Source organism: Synchiropus splendidus, chromosome 2 (assembly GCF_027744825.2).
Source record: "Synchiropus splendidus isolate RoL2022-P1 chromosome 2, RoL_Sspl_1.0, whole genome shotgun sequence".
Classification (NCBI taxonomy): Eukaryota; Metazoa; Chordata; class Actinopteri; order Syngnathiformes; family Callionymidae; genus Synchiropus; species Synchiropus splendidus.
The window spans coordinates 32,369,329-32,387,084 of NC_071335.1; the positions used below are offsets into that span (position 1 = coordinate 32,369,329).

At 42.6% G+C, this 17,756-nt stretch overlaps 1 protein-coding gene across 1 annotated transcript; it reads right to left on the reverse strand.

Moving 5' to 3' along the window:
• Nucleotides 1-11,083: 11,083 nt before the first annotated feature.
• On the reverse strand, nt 11,084-16,258 carry LOC128754482 (neuronal vesicle trafficking-associated protein 1-like). The gene is made up of 5 exons (XM_053857135.1): nt 16,156-16,258; nt 14,373-14,513; nt 14,186-14,293; nt 13,813-13,926; nt 11,084-12,718 (listed from the first exon to the last, which is right to left on the reverse strand). The coding sequence occupies exons 2-5, from the start codon at nt 14,499-14,501 to the stop codon at nt 12,500-12,502; spliced, it is 570 nt and encodes a 189-aa protein (XP_053713110.1). The 5' UTR covers nt 14,502-14,513; nt 16,156-16,258; the 3' UTR covers nt 11,084-12,499.
• Nucleotides 16,259-17,756: the final 1,498 nt, after the last annotated feature.

Below are 17,756 nucleotides of genomic sequence, written 5' to 3' on the forward strand. Positions count from 1 at the left end.
TCAGAATTAACTTGTTAAAGTCCCACCACTACTATATATATATATATATATATATATATATATATATATATATATATATATATATATATATATGTAAAGTCAGTTTTAGTTTTAACATCTTTAAAGTCAGTACCAGTGCAGGTCCTCACACCTCCACCCTGTAAGTGAAGACGATGGATCTCAGCCATTCTCTGCCAAGGTGTTACATCAATGGGACATTAAAAACCTATTGAAAAACAAACACGTAATAAAATGTAATTACGGCCGTGTGGGTGAGCGAGCCAGCAGTTTTACTGGACCTAGATCCTGTCGCCATTACATGCAAACAAAACAGTAATTAATAATGGCTAGCACATGCCAGGCGGCCGTGGAACCAGAGGGACGTGGCATTGAAAGAGCTCATGTAGAAGTGACGCTGTCACGTCACTCGAGCTGCTCCCACAAGGGGAAAAAGTGCCATGTGCGTGAAGAATGCGCCGCCCTGCAGCTCCAAACAAATACCTCTTAACTAGAAGCAATTGGCCCGCTCTTCCCACCAAGCGCTGGCTGCCACACATGAAAGCGTGGGGAGCTGTGAGAGTCGCAGTTTATGTGGTGGGATGCGGCAGTAAAAAATAAGAATGGAAGGCTCTCATTGAATACAAGCACTTCCTTCCTCTGCCCCTCCCTGCACGGGCCAAGGATCTACATTTGGCACTGATTAGGGAAGACGCACATTGGAAGGGGGGAGGTGAGGGGTGGCTTCTCGGAGACCACAGGGGCTACACACATGTATTGGAAGGCGCAACACTCAGGGCCCCCCTCTAATTTAGATGTCGAAGAATTTGCTGTATGCACTGCCTCACGCCAGTTAAGACCAAACCTCACTGTAAATAATGCGCCATTTGCAAGTTGTTAAAATATTTTCTCACTGACTTGTTCGACGGCGGCTCACATCCTGCTCAGGAGCGTCGTGTGAGAGAGGTTTGGTTCATCTACGGCTCATCCTCAACACATCTGGTGATTATTTACGATATTATTACGATTAATTGATCACAACAACCAAAAATATTGTATTTTATTTTTACTTTATTTAATTGAACAGTTTGCTCTCCAGACCACAGGGAACCTTTGTCAGTGCAGGAGTTCCTGGTCCACTGATCATGCTGATGCACAAGACACGTGGCAGCTAGGATGATAACAACAACAACAAACATGGAGGAATCCCTGAACAAAAGCAAACAAAAGCATCTGTTTGCTTTTGTTCAGGGAGGTTTTTCACTACACAATGGCCAGGGTTTCCACTACTCTGAATGGACTTGAAATTCTTATAACATTGAAGTTCTTCTCCAAATATTTTCAAGACATTAAAAGAGCTTTAGTTTAAATAAGGTGATATAAAAACTTGAATATAGACACCATCGTGATTTATTGTGCTATTGTCAAACTGATGCAAAATAAACAATATTTGGTTGTTTAAATGTATGTGTGGGTCCATCATTTGATTCTGTAATATACCAAATTCACAAATCACACATTAATCACAAATTCTTTAACTAACTAGATTTTTTTAGATCGAATCCCACCACTAGTTATAAGTTGTTATGTTATATGATGCTGCTGATACACATACAAATAAGTCGTTTATTTATGGTAATATACTTCCGTGATCTAAAGTGTGAGCAAAATGTTTACAGACTGACTTTGAACTGCGAGTGGTTCATTTTAAATTATGGACCCATTAAAGGCATGAATTCATCTTTATTTTAATTTTATGTATTTATTCTATTAAAACGCATTTATTCTATTTAAGTAAAAATCTAGGTGTCACATAACAGCAATACATTAGGTTATTTATTGTTACCATTTGGTCAGTTCAGTAAATATAGTATTATCTATTTTCTGCCTGATCTGTGTCTTGTTGTTGTTGTTGCCAGGAAATAAATAGCTGTGATGTCACCTGCTGTTCGTCATGAGCCGAACAGACTCTGGTCACCAACCCAACATTGCAACTGCGTTTGTTGAGGAGTTTACACGCAACAACATGAAAATACACAGAGCACCACAGAGGTCAGTGTCTAGGCAAAACATTTGGGAAATGTGCAAACAACCATGTCACTTCAGTCAGATGTGGCAAATTAAACAGCACACACACACACACACACACACACAGACACACGCACACACAAACACACACACACAGGCACACACACACACAGACACACACACACGCACACACAAACACACACACACAGGCACACACACACACACAGACACGCATACACAAGCACACACAAACACACACAGGCACACACACAGACACGCACACACACACAAGCACACACAGACACGCACACACAAGCACACACACACACATTCTCAACCTCTGCATGACACGTCCAAGTTCAGCAGATCGTCTTCTTGTTTTTCCAAGACATCAGAAGATATGTTCAGTTTTAGAAAAGCACATGTAAGAAAACATTCCACTTCAAAACACCAATACGTGACGTTTAAGATGCAGGTCTTGTCAGCAGTTTTCATGCTCTGGATTGATTGACGCAGACCTGACAGGGGATTTTTGGAAACTGCAGATGAGTGTCATGTTTTCACATTTTAACATGAGGTGAAGGGTGTCACCGCCATAAATGGTTGCTGTGGCTCTATTATAACCTGCGTATGCCAAATAGACTCTTGAACAATGCCAAATGATTTTTGATGGCTGTTCTTTTGTTGCAGGAACAATGTATTGTATAATGCTCAAGTTGTGATGTGTTCTGGTATCACTGCATGTGTTATTAGGATTTATAAGTTGATGATACTAAAATTTCAAACTCAATATTGATACGCTGGGAGATACTTGATGCCTTTTGTACCTACCAATAGTGAGATTAAAAATAAATTAATAAATAAAAGTTAATAATAACAAAAAATAAATGCAAATAAAAAATGTAATAATGTAATGAGAATATGAACAAACTAATCATATCATAAATCACCAGCAAACAGAAACAAAATAAATAAATATAAAAATGCCTTTGTTTTTCATTGTGTTCATTTTTTTAAAAATCCGTTTACTGCTCACATTTTGGTTGCTTCTCAAACCGCAGCAGTATAGATGGCTGTATAAGCTACTATATAAGATTGTATAAGAAGAACAAACTTACTAAACTAAAGACAGCAGGTCTGTCCTGGGCTGCCCTCTGGAGCCTGTGGGGGAGGCGGGGGAGAAGAGGGGGATGACAGCCAGGCTAACCTCCCACACCAACCCACACTCACTGTACTATAGCGCTCCAGTAGTGACAGGATGATCCACCTCAAGTGTGTGAAGGTGAGGTAGCATATGTCCTTCCTTCCTGCTGCTGTCAGACCTGTACAAAATAAATCTATGGAGAGCAAGCAGCATATATATATATATATATATATATATATATATATATATATATATATATATATATATATATATATATATATATATATATATATATATATATATTTGCATTTTGAAAGTGGCTGCGTTGCTATTTATTTTTCTCTTCTGCTGTGTTCTCCTTTAGCTGCTGTAAATATGAAATATTTCATCATTTCATTTGACAGATAAAGGTGTCTTATCTTATCTCATCTTACCTTATATAGATATGGGTTTTACATTTTTATCAGCTGTGAGATTTCATGAGTCTTTTTCGGACTTTAAAGTGGTGCTGCTAAGGCAGACGAGTGTGAGGGATATCACCGACCGTTGACTATCTTTCGCTCGCTGTGAGCCAGTAGGTGTTAGAGGAAACTGGAGAAGAGTAAGGCAAGTTTGTGCGCCCTCCTGAGCGAAACATGACGCGTGGATGATCTTTATATCTGTCCGCCCCGCAGGGAGTATGATGGCTCCAATAACTCTGGTTCCATGCCCCGGTAGCATGAGAAAAATGTTTACAGCGGGAACATGGAGGCCTTCATTTCATTCAAATGTGGATAAATATATCCATTTCATTATGGAGGCTAGTCAAATATTTGTTTCAGCGGTTTTCCCCAGTATAATGTAAATTGCTGCAAGCTGTTGCACTTGGAAAATGTTTTCTCATAATGCTTTTCTGCCTCCGCATAAATCACGGCGTTGAGACGACTGACAGTTTATCCAATTTATTCTGGTGCTCCCCTCGAGGAGAGGAGGCGGGACCTGTTGCTCGGCCTCCACTGCTTGTTGACAATCGTGTCTCAGTACAGTCAAGCTTCCACTTCTCCACTCACTTGGGTGAGGATTCACAAGCGTCTATAAATCACGTCTGGCAATAAGCACGTGTTATATTTGGCTGTGGGGACACGCTTCAGACGACCATCGTGACAGTTGCAGACTCTTTACGCCACAGTGCTTCTGAGTAACTTCTGGTGGTCGGACCGGACTTGTTGCACACAGTGGTTTCTCTACCATGTGCCGACTCCTGGCTTTAAAACCCATTTCTGAAGGCTGCATACCACACATTCTGATCCTTCCTGTGGCTCTACCACTAACCACAAATAACTAATAGTGAATACACCATAAATCCGGGCAATATAATGATGTCATCACAGATGAAAGGGTCGATCCATAAAAGATGGCACAACCAATATCGACTTCCCCAAGACAAGACTCAAGGGCCTCACTCATAGATTAAAAGTCCACAGCTCCAAAAATGCAGTATGTGGAATTAAAACTTTTTTTCTTCTCATCTAATATTATGGCTTCTGTTCATCTTTCTATTTTTTTCATGAAAATAGTTTCTTACTGCTTGTATGGTAAATCCCATCAATCATGTTTTTGTCATTACATTACAGTAAAATAAAAGTTTAAGTCAGGTCGTTCCCTCAAAATTTAAGTGTCTTCCATCGTGAAATATCTTATAACATATAATAAATATATTTAAATAATAAATATAAATATATTCTATATATAAATAACAATATTTTATATGCATAGTTAAATATATATAAATGTGATATTATTTAGCTGCGTTTAAATTTTTGTTTTTCATTTCACATTAATAAAGTTATTTAAAGGATTCAGGCCCTGCCAAAATACTCATGGTGATCAATAACAATTCTCAACAGGAAACCTGTAAATGAATTCTCTCATCTCAAGTAGGAGCATCAGAGAAGCAGAAGCTTTGGGGACAATTCAACGCAGACAAGATGCGGTAGAACAGTCATTGATGTTACTGAGGTCTGGGATCCTTGAAAGAAAGGGATTCTGTAGGTTGCCTCATCACTTAGCAAGGCTGTACTCTGCCAATCGTGCGCGCACCTATCCATATGTCATCGCTGTTTACATACTCTAAGCAGGTCCGGATCCACCAGACCAGAAAAGGTAGCTTTTCACAAATGTGACAACAACAAAATCTTTTCAGAACAGTGTCATGAAAAGCATCTGGATGTATTAAATACACTTCCAAAATAAACTGGACATCTCAGTTTTTGCGATGAGCAAGAATGACTGCAGGCCGTTTGACATCCATGTGAAAGTTCATCATAATTCTGAGACCATAGTGCTCAAGGTAGGGTACGTGAAAGTGCTCGGTCTTGTGACTGAATTAGTACAATCTTCCATCACTCCAAAACTGGTTTTGCTGCATCATGTACCTTGGTCGTCATGGATTCACTCACTCGTCAGCAATAGCCGCCGTGGTGACCTGCCTCTCAACTGGGCGCAGCCCGGGCTCATTCATCCCCATTTGCCATGTGGTTCTGCCGGGCCGATAATTGCCAAAGCAAAACACAGATTACACTTCATTTAGATGTTTTCAAGTTGATGCTTCGCAGAGACAGTCAGAGAGGCGAACGGAGTTCACGCCACTCTGGGCCGCTCCGTCTCCGACAGAAGGGGACCGCAGATTAAATCAAACCAGTCTGTTTCCGCGTGTGTGTGTGTCAGCACCGTCGGCAATAAAGAAACGACTTCCAAACTCCATTTGTCTCATTAACCTATTAGTTTAAAGTTTAATTGCAGGATATCGTAAAATGATTTGGTCTGAGTAATGGCTGTATATCAAGGCCGTAATGGCCAGAACAAAGACGGCGTAATCCAAGCAAAGCCGAGCCGGTTGTTCTGTTTTCTCACGCCATGTCTGGGCTGCAGCTTTGGGCCGCTCTTGTATTGTTTACCAGTGACAGGTTTTGTGGCTGTGGGGTCTTTCACATGGGCATCATGAGGATGCACTCTTTAAAGGCACATAGTCCAGGTTTTGTTAACGTATTAGCTAACGTCAGTTGCTAGTGGAGCTAAGCTACGAAATTCCCCGTTACGCTACCTACCACTGTGTTTCATCATTTATGTCTCCCATCCCCAGTACATACATTTGTCTTCACTCTAGAGGTCTAATGCTAGATTTTTAGCTACATGCTAAAAACTTAGCTGTGTTGAAGATTCATCTGGAGAAGAATAGTGAATCCCAAAATGGGAGAGTGCAGACTTGCAGTTGCACATTGGTTGGGCTACTTTTAAAAAATAAGAACATGTATTGAATTGATGACAAATAAATACAGGCGAGTGATCCGTGCGTCAAATGAAGACCTTGGAGCTTTTCTCAAAACATGTTGATCGTCCAAAAACTACGGAGCCCCTACGGGGACATGACCAAAAAAAAGAAGAGAGAAGTTTTGTGAGATATCTTTCTTTTTGTCTACTACCAGCACTCTACAATACTTTTGCAACAAATGTATTGATTCTGCTGCGAGAAGTAGAGGATTCATGGAGGATGACCAAAACCATGCTTGGGACGAAGCACGGACTGTATGTCCTCATATTTTAGTCCAATTTCGAAGTAAAATTCTGGGAAACTTTCCCATGGATGCTGACTTGCTTTGATGTTTGTTTGATCCAGAAGTAGTTACAATGTCACTTTAAACTAGTATTCCGACGCCTCGCAATACTTTTGCGAGATCTTGCAAAACTTCTTTTTTTTTTGTCACATCCCCTTAGGGACTCCGTAAAAAGGTGTTTTACTGCGTGAGAGAAACATTGTATTTACCTCAGAGGTGCTGAACACAAGTTCCAGCAGAGGGGCTTCTGGTTCTGGCGGGGATACAAATGTTCAGAAACAGGACGAATCACGAGAACAGCAACATCAAACTGCACTTCATTCCGACACCATCCGCTATAGAGTCAGCGTTTGGTAAGAAGAACTGACTTGGGATTGAAAAACTTAAAGACCAGGGTCTTTATGAAAGACATCCCTTTCCCTCAATATCATCCAACTGCAGTCACAAATACCTGTTTCACAATACAGTTACGTCCCCAATTCTACTTTCAATTGTGAGTTAGCTTGAGAGCTAAACGCCAGCTTAGACAGTGCCTATTAACCGGCATAATCTGTGCTTGAATGACCACTTGGTTTTCTCTGGTAACCGAACTGGGGGAAATGGTGGCGTAACCGTTTGCAAAACGGAGCAGTACCACCGGAAACCATGGGGGGGCAGTGTTGTTGTTACTTCCTTATACGTAGCTCTAACGGGACAGGAAGAAGAAAGAAATCCTCCGTCCTCCAGTCACAATATCTTGCAAGTCCTCACCGACCGTCCCACAACGCTGCCTCTGTTTTCAACTTTTGTTCAAGCAGTGTATTAGATAAAAAAGGTAGAGTACTTAGAAGTACTTAGGCTCAACTGTCCAGGGTGATGGAGAGTGTGAGAAAGAGGTGAAGAAGCGGGTGCAGGCAGGATGCAATAATTGGAGAAAAGTTTCAGGTGTGATGTGTGACAAAAGGGTGTCGGCAAGGATAAAAGGGAAGGTGTCCAAAAGGGTGGTGAGGCCAGCAATGTTGTATGGTTTGGAAACAGAGGAAAAGACAGGAGCTGGAGGTAGCAGAGATGAAGATGCTGAGCTTCTCTCTGAGAGTGAGCAGGACGGATAGGATCAGGAAGCAGTAGATCAGAGGGACAGCACATGTGGTCAGGTGTTTAGGAGACAAAGTCAGAGAGGCTAGATGGAGATGGTTTGGACATGTACAGAGGAGAGAGAGCCAGTACATTCATAGGAAGATGTTGAGGTTGGAACTGCCAGGCAGAAGGTGGAGAGGAAGGCCAAAGAGGAGATTTATGGAGGTGGTGAAGGAGGACATGAGGTTTGTAGGTTTGAGAGAAGAGGAAGCAGAGGACAGGGAGAGATAGAGGAAGATGATCCGCTGTGGCCACCCCACAAGGGAGAAACTGAAAGGAAAAGAAGAGGAAGTTCAAGAAGTGTATTATCAAGACTGCTTCCACAGTCGGCATGTTTGTTTTGGAGTTTATTGTTGTCATAAACATTTGATTCTGCACAGCATGTATTGGTGAATTGGTGGCCTGTGGTGTTGGGAAACACTCAGGCAGCAGCAGCACCCTTCGTTCCCTCCTAACCAAAACCATCTCTGGAGTTGTTCCTCCAGGGCGCAGTGTCATGTGCCCCATGATGCGTTGTGTGAGTCACTATGGATGCCAGTACTAGATAGGAAAGTCCCCAAAGACAAGCAAACATCTAAACAGTGTAATGAGAAACAGCACTTGTGGAAGCAGGAAGGTTGAATACGTTTTACGTTTATAGCATCTCAGTCTTCATGAGATTTGGTTTGTGTTCCGACAATGCTGAACATAAACATAAGCACCGGCTGCAGGTCTAAGTGAAGAGTGTTCAACCAGCAGCATCTAGAGGAGGGAGGCGGCCGCCACATTCCTCTCTGTGTCTCAGGGAGATGACCTCTAGGTGGCAGCGCACCTCCTGATGCTTCCACACTGTAACATTACTCCAATTATAAAATCCTCTCAATTGTGGCCCTTTTATTTGCTCGGCAGGCAGTGAAGGAGGATGACAGCCGGTCCCCCAAACTGGATAAGTTATGATCAGCTTCCCGGCCTCCCGCTCTTGATAGGATCTGCGCGGCGCTGGCCGTGTAGTGTTACTCTCATCAAAGGAGGCTGAATGGAGGATGATGTGTGTAGTGACTCTGCTTAGTGGAGGCATTTCCAGCTGGCGCCAGGGCAGAGGAAACCCACTGAGACACACAACAACACACACAGACACAGGGGTCACTCACCCTCCTCCTCCTCCTCCTCCTCCTTTACCACCTCGCCTGCCTCAGACTCCACTCTCCCCCCTCCAACCTCCCCTTCCCAGGACTGGCTGGCTCCCATGTTGACTTCTCAACCAGACTCATCTTTTCAAACATCTCCAGGAGAGAGAAGCGCTAACTGCTCTATTTGAGTGGGGAAGGAAATTTAAAATGTCAAAGTACTAAAAATGACAAACTTCTATAGACCTTTTTGCGCACTCTTAGTCTGAGGGTGAGTTTTCATTCAACATTCATTAAACAATGGAAATTCCAAATAGACGCTGTCAACGCTGTCATACTATTTTGTCATGTATACGCAGTTGCAAAAATAGTAACTACTCACCCCGAAATGTTTCTCTTCTATTGTCTACAAGATGCAGCAGATTAATTTCACCCTTTAAACATGACATTTACAGGAAATAGCATTCTAGCTAATGCAGCTAGCCACATGGAACTACTGACTAATGCGCGCGTCACTTCCTGGTTTTTGGATTCATGAGGTGGACCACCGTTCCTGTCGCTTCGGCATCAATATTGTCACTCCTTCATGAAGCTCAATAACACCCTTGTTTGTTGGCTGTAAAATGTCATCTGAAGATGTAGCACGACATCTCTGAGAAATGTAAAATTAGACGTTTCCTTGTTTGTTGTGTGATGTTGAAGGGAGGTTGCTAAGGTAACAGCTGCCTCAGGTTGTGCTATGTTGTGTTCTGGAGTACTTGACTGGCTTCAACAGACTTGAAACATGTTTATTGTGTTTGTTTTTTATCCATGAAAGCAGTGACTGAAGGAAGCAGAACCGTACCTGGGTCACTGCTGGCTACAAGTCAAAAATGCTAATATAAACTTTTCAGGATTTGTTTCAACTTCAGTTTAAAGTTAGTTCTATTGTTATTTTATTAATTATTTATTTTCTTTTATTTATTTTTATTGTTTTCCACACAGCCACACAGCTGCTGCAATAAAAATACAGGGACATCAGGATATTGAAGGTAGAGAAGAACTGATTTTACTAAAATGCTGTCATTTTTTTGTCTTATTCTGAAAATGTGGAATCGACTGCAAGGAAAGGGGGAAAATGTTTGGTGAGTCAGCAAATGGATGTTCCACCATCTCATGATATTCATGTTGTGATAAACCACAGAAAGCGCTCAAAGGGGTTGAGGGGTTATTTTATTTTGGGATTTTTGTCGTTCTCACTCCAAACTCTCCGGTCACATGAAAAAACCAACCTGTTTTTTTTTTTTTATTGTTCGGCTCTATTGATGCCATAAAGCAGCCTTTACATGAGTACTCAGTGATTTTATATGATTTTTCCCGTGGCTTTCACTTTAAGCTCTTTTGGCATAACATGCGGCGTCCTGACCAAGTGTGGGATTAGTTAATGTGCTAATAAATATTTTTAGCACACAGTTTAGTCCCATATCGTGAGCCAGCAGCATCTCGCCCACAGACAAGGCTTCAGCTGCGCAACACAGACTCAAGCCAACAGGCTCTGCACATGCCCTGCAGACACAGGTGCCACACAACTTCACACACGTCATGAAAAAATGTCAAGTGCCTGTCCATCATTGGACACATTGACACAGCATGGTTTTGGACTGTGGGAGGAGCAATTGATATTGATACCAATATGTGAGTCCAGAACCATTTTTGGAGATCATTTGCAACAAATAAGGTCATTTTTATACCTCTACAGAAGAACATTGTTTCCTTTGCGGTTTGAGGAACACATCTGAAAGGGTCACCATCTCGGTTGACACTCTCACGTGTGCGACAGAATATGTTTTTCACTTTTGACTCGCAGGACAATGCATGGTTTTGCAGGTCTGGAGCAATGACATCACAGCAGATGTGACTGATGCAGATATTTGGTACTCATTTCTGTGATGGGTTCAGTTCCAAACGCCTGTGTGTGTGTGTGTGTGTGTGTGTGTGTGTGTGTGTGTGTGTGTGTGTGTGTGTGTGTGTGTGTGTGTGTGTGTGTGTGTGGACAAAACAACAATAGTTTCCTGCTGGTTCATTTCAAAATGAAGAGTCATTTGAAAGAGTAACCCAAACAGTTTATTGACTCTAGAAAGTGCACATTCGCAGCTCCTCCGTCCTTCCTTCCTTGTTTATAACACTTTACATTTCATACAAAACTTACAGTCACTGAATGATTTCAAGTATTTTTTTCTTCAAGATAAATTAAGTTAGACCCTAACCCTTGCGTCTCCCTCTCATCCAAAGTCTGATCATATATTTGACCTCCATTAAAGTGCACCATTTCAATTCTGATGACGGTGACCTTCAAAAGACAAAGCCACAGATACAGTATCTACCACAAATCAAATGTATTTCGACGTCACTGAAACATGGCAGCTAAGAAGTGAGAAAGAAATAATGGCACGCACCGTAGCGCCCATCTTTGATGCAGGAACCAGAACAACGAAAAGACACTCTGGCTCGCGTGCAAATGCATATGAGTGTTTAAGTTAGCGACACACATCCGGCAGCTTCTACACACATGCAGCCCCCAGATGGTGAGAGTTTAGTCATGACTCAGTGAAACTATAAAAGTCTGAAACATTCTGTAGCGTTTAATAACATTCCTGCTCTAACCACAAGAGCCGGTGACACACACACACACACAAAGTTTCATAGTGAAATATGTTGCTGCACATGCAACATGTTGCAGAGTGCAGCCAAAATATGTGTGTGTGTGTGGGGACCATTTAGCTGGACCCCACAAGATTAAGCCTGAATTTGAGGATGAAGTCATGAGGATAACTGGGTCATTCTGATTGGGTTTCAGTCTGGTTCAGAGTCTTGGTTTAAGTTAGCCATTTGTTTTGGATGGTTAAGCTAAGGGAGCGAGGCTGGGGAAAGGGTTATGTCAGTGGTCCTCACACAGATAGACATACCAACATGTGTGTGTGTGTGTGTTTGCGGCGTGTGTATTAAGAAAAGGTTTCTTACACTCCAGCGTAAGAGATTAATTCCGTGTTTTGAGATGTGAAGGATATATTACAAATGCTGTATGATGTGTACAATATATACAACATATGCCTCCCCTCCTGTTCGGTTTCATCCCTCTAAGCATTTTTTTGTTCTTATTATTAATATTTCACTTTACATTAAATTTGTTGTAAATTTGTATCAGGAGTAACGCAGCAAAAAATGTCTGCAAAAAAGGTGCCAATTTTTGAAACTAAAAAGACAAGACAAGAAGGACTTGAAAAGGAGTCGGTCTGGGTATCTTAGATTCAGCTGCTGCCCCTGCGACCTGATCCCAGCTAATTTGTGGATAAAATAAAAGTTCCAAATTCGAATCAAAGTGAATTTTCTTTTTTGAAAAATATCTCATAACAGTTTTAAAATATATTTTTAAAATAAATTCTAGGGCTGTTTGTAAGTATCCTGTGATCTAACTCGCACATTCCAGAGGAGGGAGACTGAACACAAACTATACTCCATCGTCTTCATCACCCTCTTCACTCCTCTCTCTCCAGTGGCTTGGATGCAGCCTCTTTGCCGGCCTCCTTCAGAGAGCCGATGACTGGTAACCATGGCGATGTCAGTTGGGGCCCACTTTTCTTGACCTTGTTGAGGTTGCTGAGTGCTGTGTACAGTCCAGTGGTGGTGTGAAAACCTGGCTCCTGCTGCTCACCGTTGGGCAACAGCTCCAGATTCACCGGGATGCAGTGGCTCTGCTGCTCATGGAAACCAGGAAATAAAGTTAAATAGTGACATGTTGAAGATGGCGGTTGAATGGCAAGCAAATCGTGAAATAATTTTCACGATAAATACACTTAGGCGGGACAGTGTGTTGAATCAAGATGGCGGCAGAGCCCTAGCAGGTTTTTTTTTAATTCACATTCTTCAAAAATTCACATTTTTATGCTGAAAAAAATCACACCGAAACATTGAAAATAGGTTGCAAGTGAGTTTAGAACACAATGAATTCATGTATTTGTTATTGGGCAAACAACACATTATTTCCAAATGGCCCATGGAATTTATATGCGATTGACAAAAAAGATTCATTTGTGATCCTCATTGTTCAAATATGATTTATATTCCATCATATTAGTATTTGTTATTGCTGTTGAAAGGAAATTCAAGTCTCACTTAGCCGCCACAGTAAAAACAAAGATACAGTGGTATCTTTTTCAGGTTCAGGTTTCCCAGCCTGAGCGTTAGATGAACACCATCTTCATGTCTCCAACAAGGCATGAGCAGTAAAAACTGGCCAGAACTTCAAAGCTGCCCTTCTCCCTGCCTCCTTCCCTCGTCCCCCCCCCTCACGTTAAACCTTTAATCACACTTTAGTCACGCTCAGGCCTAATTAAAGACCCCTCCGATTCACGGCGGCGTGTTCTTGCCGCTCGCTGGAGCAGGACTCTCTCTCCCACTTGCCCTTGCTTCCACTCTCTTGTTGTTCAACTCGCTGCCTCGCTTGCTCCGCACCTCGCAGGTGTCATTAGAAACAGTAATGCTGATAAGTTCCACAGAGATAAAGGAGAAATTCTTTGGTCACACCAGACAGAACTTCACCTTTGTGAAGGCATCTCATTTGACAGTGCGTCTACCTGCCTTGTGGAGACCAATTCTTGACAAAACACTCCCCAAATCCAAGCCTCAATTTCAAGTAGCTGGGTCATGATAAATAGTTTTCAGTTTGGTTCAGAGTCCTGGTTAAGTGAAGCCACGTGTTTTGGATGGTCAGGTGTAGGGTGAGAGGCTGGGGAAAGGGTTATGTCATGAGAGGTTCCCACAAGGATAGAGAAACAAACATATTTTCTACCTTGAGGACGAAACCGGCAGGGCAGGTGAGCTGGTGGTACCACAGGGTTTGGAACATGAGCAGGAGGATGAGGCTGGTGAGGGAAGCCAGCATGATGAAGATGAGACCTGAAATCTGGACGCACAGACACATGATGTCAACAACAGTAATGGCTTATAAAAACAAAAACAAAAAGTGACTCTCAGGGTGACGAGAAAAAGAACCAAGTGATAATGTGGACAGAAGCCTTCTCCAGTTGGGACCGTGTCGAGATCACATGGTATGAGACCAAGACCAATGAGGCGGATGTTGTTTTTCAAAATAAGTAAAGAACTAAAGTGTTTTCATTGGAACAAACAAGTAGCGTGTTCTGTATCCAGTCCAGTCTGTGTACCTTAGCTCGCTCTGAAACTTCGCAGCTTCTCTTCATCTTCCTCACGGTGGGGACACCAAACTTGCTCCTCTGCTGAAGGGAGTGCTTGATGGCCGTCTTCACAATCACCTACGACCAAAACAGCACAGTCAGCACGGCGACATCTGGCATCGTGCCAGTTAGAAAATGCTTAGAAGGTACGACTGGCCTTCTCTGGGAAGCTGTGCTGGAGCTGGTTGACCTCCAGCGGTGTGATGAGCGGGATGTTATCAAAGCCGTCGTCCAGCGACGACTCTTTCTGAAGCTTGTCAGACAGACTGGTTCCTAACTTCACCATGGCTGTCAGAGTCTGGGACGCAAGGTGAGGCAGGCCAGTGTCAAAGCAAAAGTTTACAAAGTCTCCACACTTTTCTCTAGAACCAAGTTATCTATTGAGATCTTTCTTCATCGCTCAACCTAGACCTAGACCTCGTCCTATTGAGTCGCTACTTTGCTATTTTGTCACAGTGTAAGAACCATATGACAAGCTCCTTCTCTAGAACCTGTGTGATGAGGCACCAACACCAAGGTTCAGCATAAAACTGGCTGTATGAAGGAAGTCACAGAGCTCAGTAGTGCTTTCCTAAGCATGTAGCACTGCAGTGACCAGAGGGAACACATGGTGGCGCTTTTATGCTCTGCTGTGGTACATTTTCTGACTACTGACAAGAGCTACTGATGGGTCGATGAGGTACCGCGAAACAATGTTGCAGGGTTGATGAAACAGAGTCCTAAACCAAGAGTGCCACTAGATGGTTTCATTGAATCACTTGTTCAACATCTTACAGCAGACAGTGCCACCTGGTGGCCTCTGAAAATCAGGACACTGTTTCATGAAACTCATCTACCCTTCAGGGCTGCGTCAGAAAACCACAAAGGCCCATCACTAACAAAAACTGACTTGGGATTCTTGGGTCATACAGTGGTAGTATCATGATGTATAATAATATCTGGATATATTGCAATATTCGACCTTACGGGGTTTTTTTTTTTTTAAAAACCCATCCATTATTACTCAAAATTGTGAGGAAAGTTAGTCGAAATCAACTCTAGTTTTATTGAAAATAACCAGTTGCATATATTCACTGAACGTGATAAGAAAGCTTTTCCAAGTTTGTCTCTTAAAACTCCCGTGAGAATAATGTTGTAAAGCCATGATCATTCCTGTTTGTCCTTTAAAAAGTACTGGAGGCGTTTTGTCCTAGAAAACTGTTTTCACTGACATCACATTAGTGAGTAGGTCATATTTCTCATCCAACTCAGATAAAATCAGATTTATTTTTTAACACATGAAGGTTGATCATCCTTGAAAATAAACCCAAAACTTGGACTTCAAATTCATTCCAAGGCCAATGTTATAGTTATGAACTCATTCAACTATGATTCAACTCATTTTAAACATTAAACAGAATTTTTAATGGAACCAAATAAATGTGATTAAATGTGAATAAATGTGAGTGTCAGTGTTCTTATGTCATCTAGCTCCTCTAGTGCGGTCTGACTCAGTCTGTACGTCACTACACACGGTGGGAAGAGTGAAACCCATCCACACACAGAGGAATCACAAACCAGGACTCGTTTGACAGGAGCCCTCACCTGCAAAAAAAACTATATTATTGAAGTGTTTTGTTGCGCGTGGAGATGAGAGAAAGAGTTTCTCACTACATTAACAGGTCATTTTTTAAGAATTTCAATTGACATTTTCAAAGGTTCGCTGGATCGACTCCTACTGACCAGAGATGTGTACATTAAAAACCTGTCGAAGGACATGTGGCCCGCATCTTTACTTCCATTTTGCCTGCGCGTCATCGATCACCTGCGTCAGCAGTGAAGTGGATCAATCTGTCGGCAGCAGCCGCCGCAGTGGCGCGCTACTTCTGCTTCTCACACGAACATAACACTCCGACCTTCCGACGGTTTTATAGAAAAACGTTGAAAACATAGGGACTTACCCGAGGTGGCTCTTCTCCTGGAGAAGGCAGGAGGCGTTCAGAGCTCGGCGAGGATGATGCGGAGAGAAGCCGGTTGCCGTGGTGACGAGTGATTCACAGCAGGACTGCGCATGTAGTTCCGCCCGGAACCACTGAGCGCACCGGAACATTGCCATTATATGCGGATCAAGGCGAGTCCTTTTCTATCCGCAGGCACAGAGAGAACATCATTGTTGGTTGGAGGGTGTTTTTTTTTTTACGGAGTGAGAGCCACAGAAGCAGGTTAAGCGGTGTTTTTATAATTCCCGACGCGTATTTTTGCGCGTCAACTCACTCTTTGACAAAGTTTTTTATTTTTAAATGACTACCGCAAACTAACTTTGAAGCATACGCGTTTAAAATGTCTCGAACAGGTAGTTACACACCATAAAACCACACAAAATGTAAAATATAAATTTAAAAAGAACATAATGGCAAAGCTGTATAGAATCAGAATTTATGAATCATAACTTTTATATGTTGTAAAAGAAATAGTACAAAGTCATAATAATAGTCATAACCCCCAAATTATAAGTTAGAAATGAGGAAGAGTCTCAGTGATTGTCAGAGGATAAAGGACAGAGGTTTAAGGAATATTTTTGTTTCATCTCTTGCTTGAAAAGTAACATAACCAGACGCTGTTTCTGATTCTGATACTACATGTGGTTCATCAGTCCATCATGGGGCACAGCCAACTACTTTTCGGTCACTCATCACTTCCGTACATTTTTTTCAGACTGTGAGAGGAACTCAGAGTGCCTACTGCAACCCGCACCGCTGACAGCTCCAGAGTGTTCTGAGCTGAAACCTGATCCGAGGTGGGGCAGAGCGCTTTGGACACTCGCGGGTTTAGATTCGCACGGGGTCAGAGGTCACTAAACGAGGTGTTGCTCACTTGCCTTTGACCTAGTTCAGTGACCTCAGGAATCTTCAGATGTGCGTGTGTGTGTTTTCAGCCTGCGAGTGATGGACGAGATGTTTGCGTGTGAAGATGAACCTGGAGACCAGAAGCTTCATTACAGTCGGTCCAAGCAAAGAAGCGCCCCGCTGTTTCCCCCTTTCAGCCACGCTGGACTGTATGAATTCATTCCCGCTTTACGGGATCACTCATCCGAGGATCGGCTCCACGCCCCCCTGCGAACACTTCAATTGCGCCTACATTTATTATTTTGACCTTTGCTTTGCAGGGGACTCACATCAAAAGCGAGGCCCGGCCCCACTCCTCCGGTGAGGAGACAGAGGTGTCGTCCTCCCAGTGTGAGAGGCAGACAGTCGCCCCGCCGGGGTTTTTCTTGTCAGAGCGGGAGAGAGAGAGACAGCGTCTGGGCCCACTGGTGAGGGTCACTAAAGAGGATGATGCTGATCTGTGCTGCAGAAAAATCCTGATCACCCGAAACAATATTGATATTGATTTTTGATATTGAGATTTTACAGGATTTTACAGCTGAAGTGAGTGGATGGAACACTGGGGGGGCGCTGGTATGCGCTGGATATATTTACACATCAAGGTTGACTGTCTTCACTGAACACACACTCACACAAAAACAACAAACACTTTCATTTCTATTCCTCAAACTGACTCC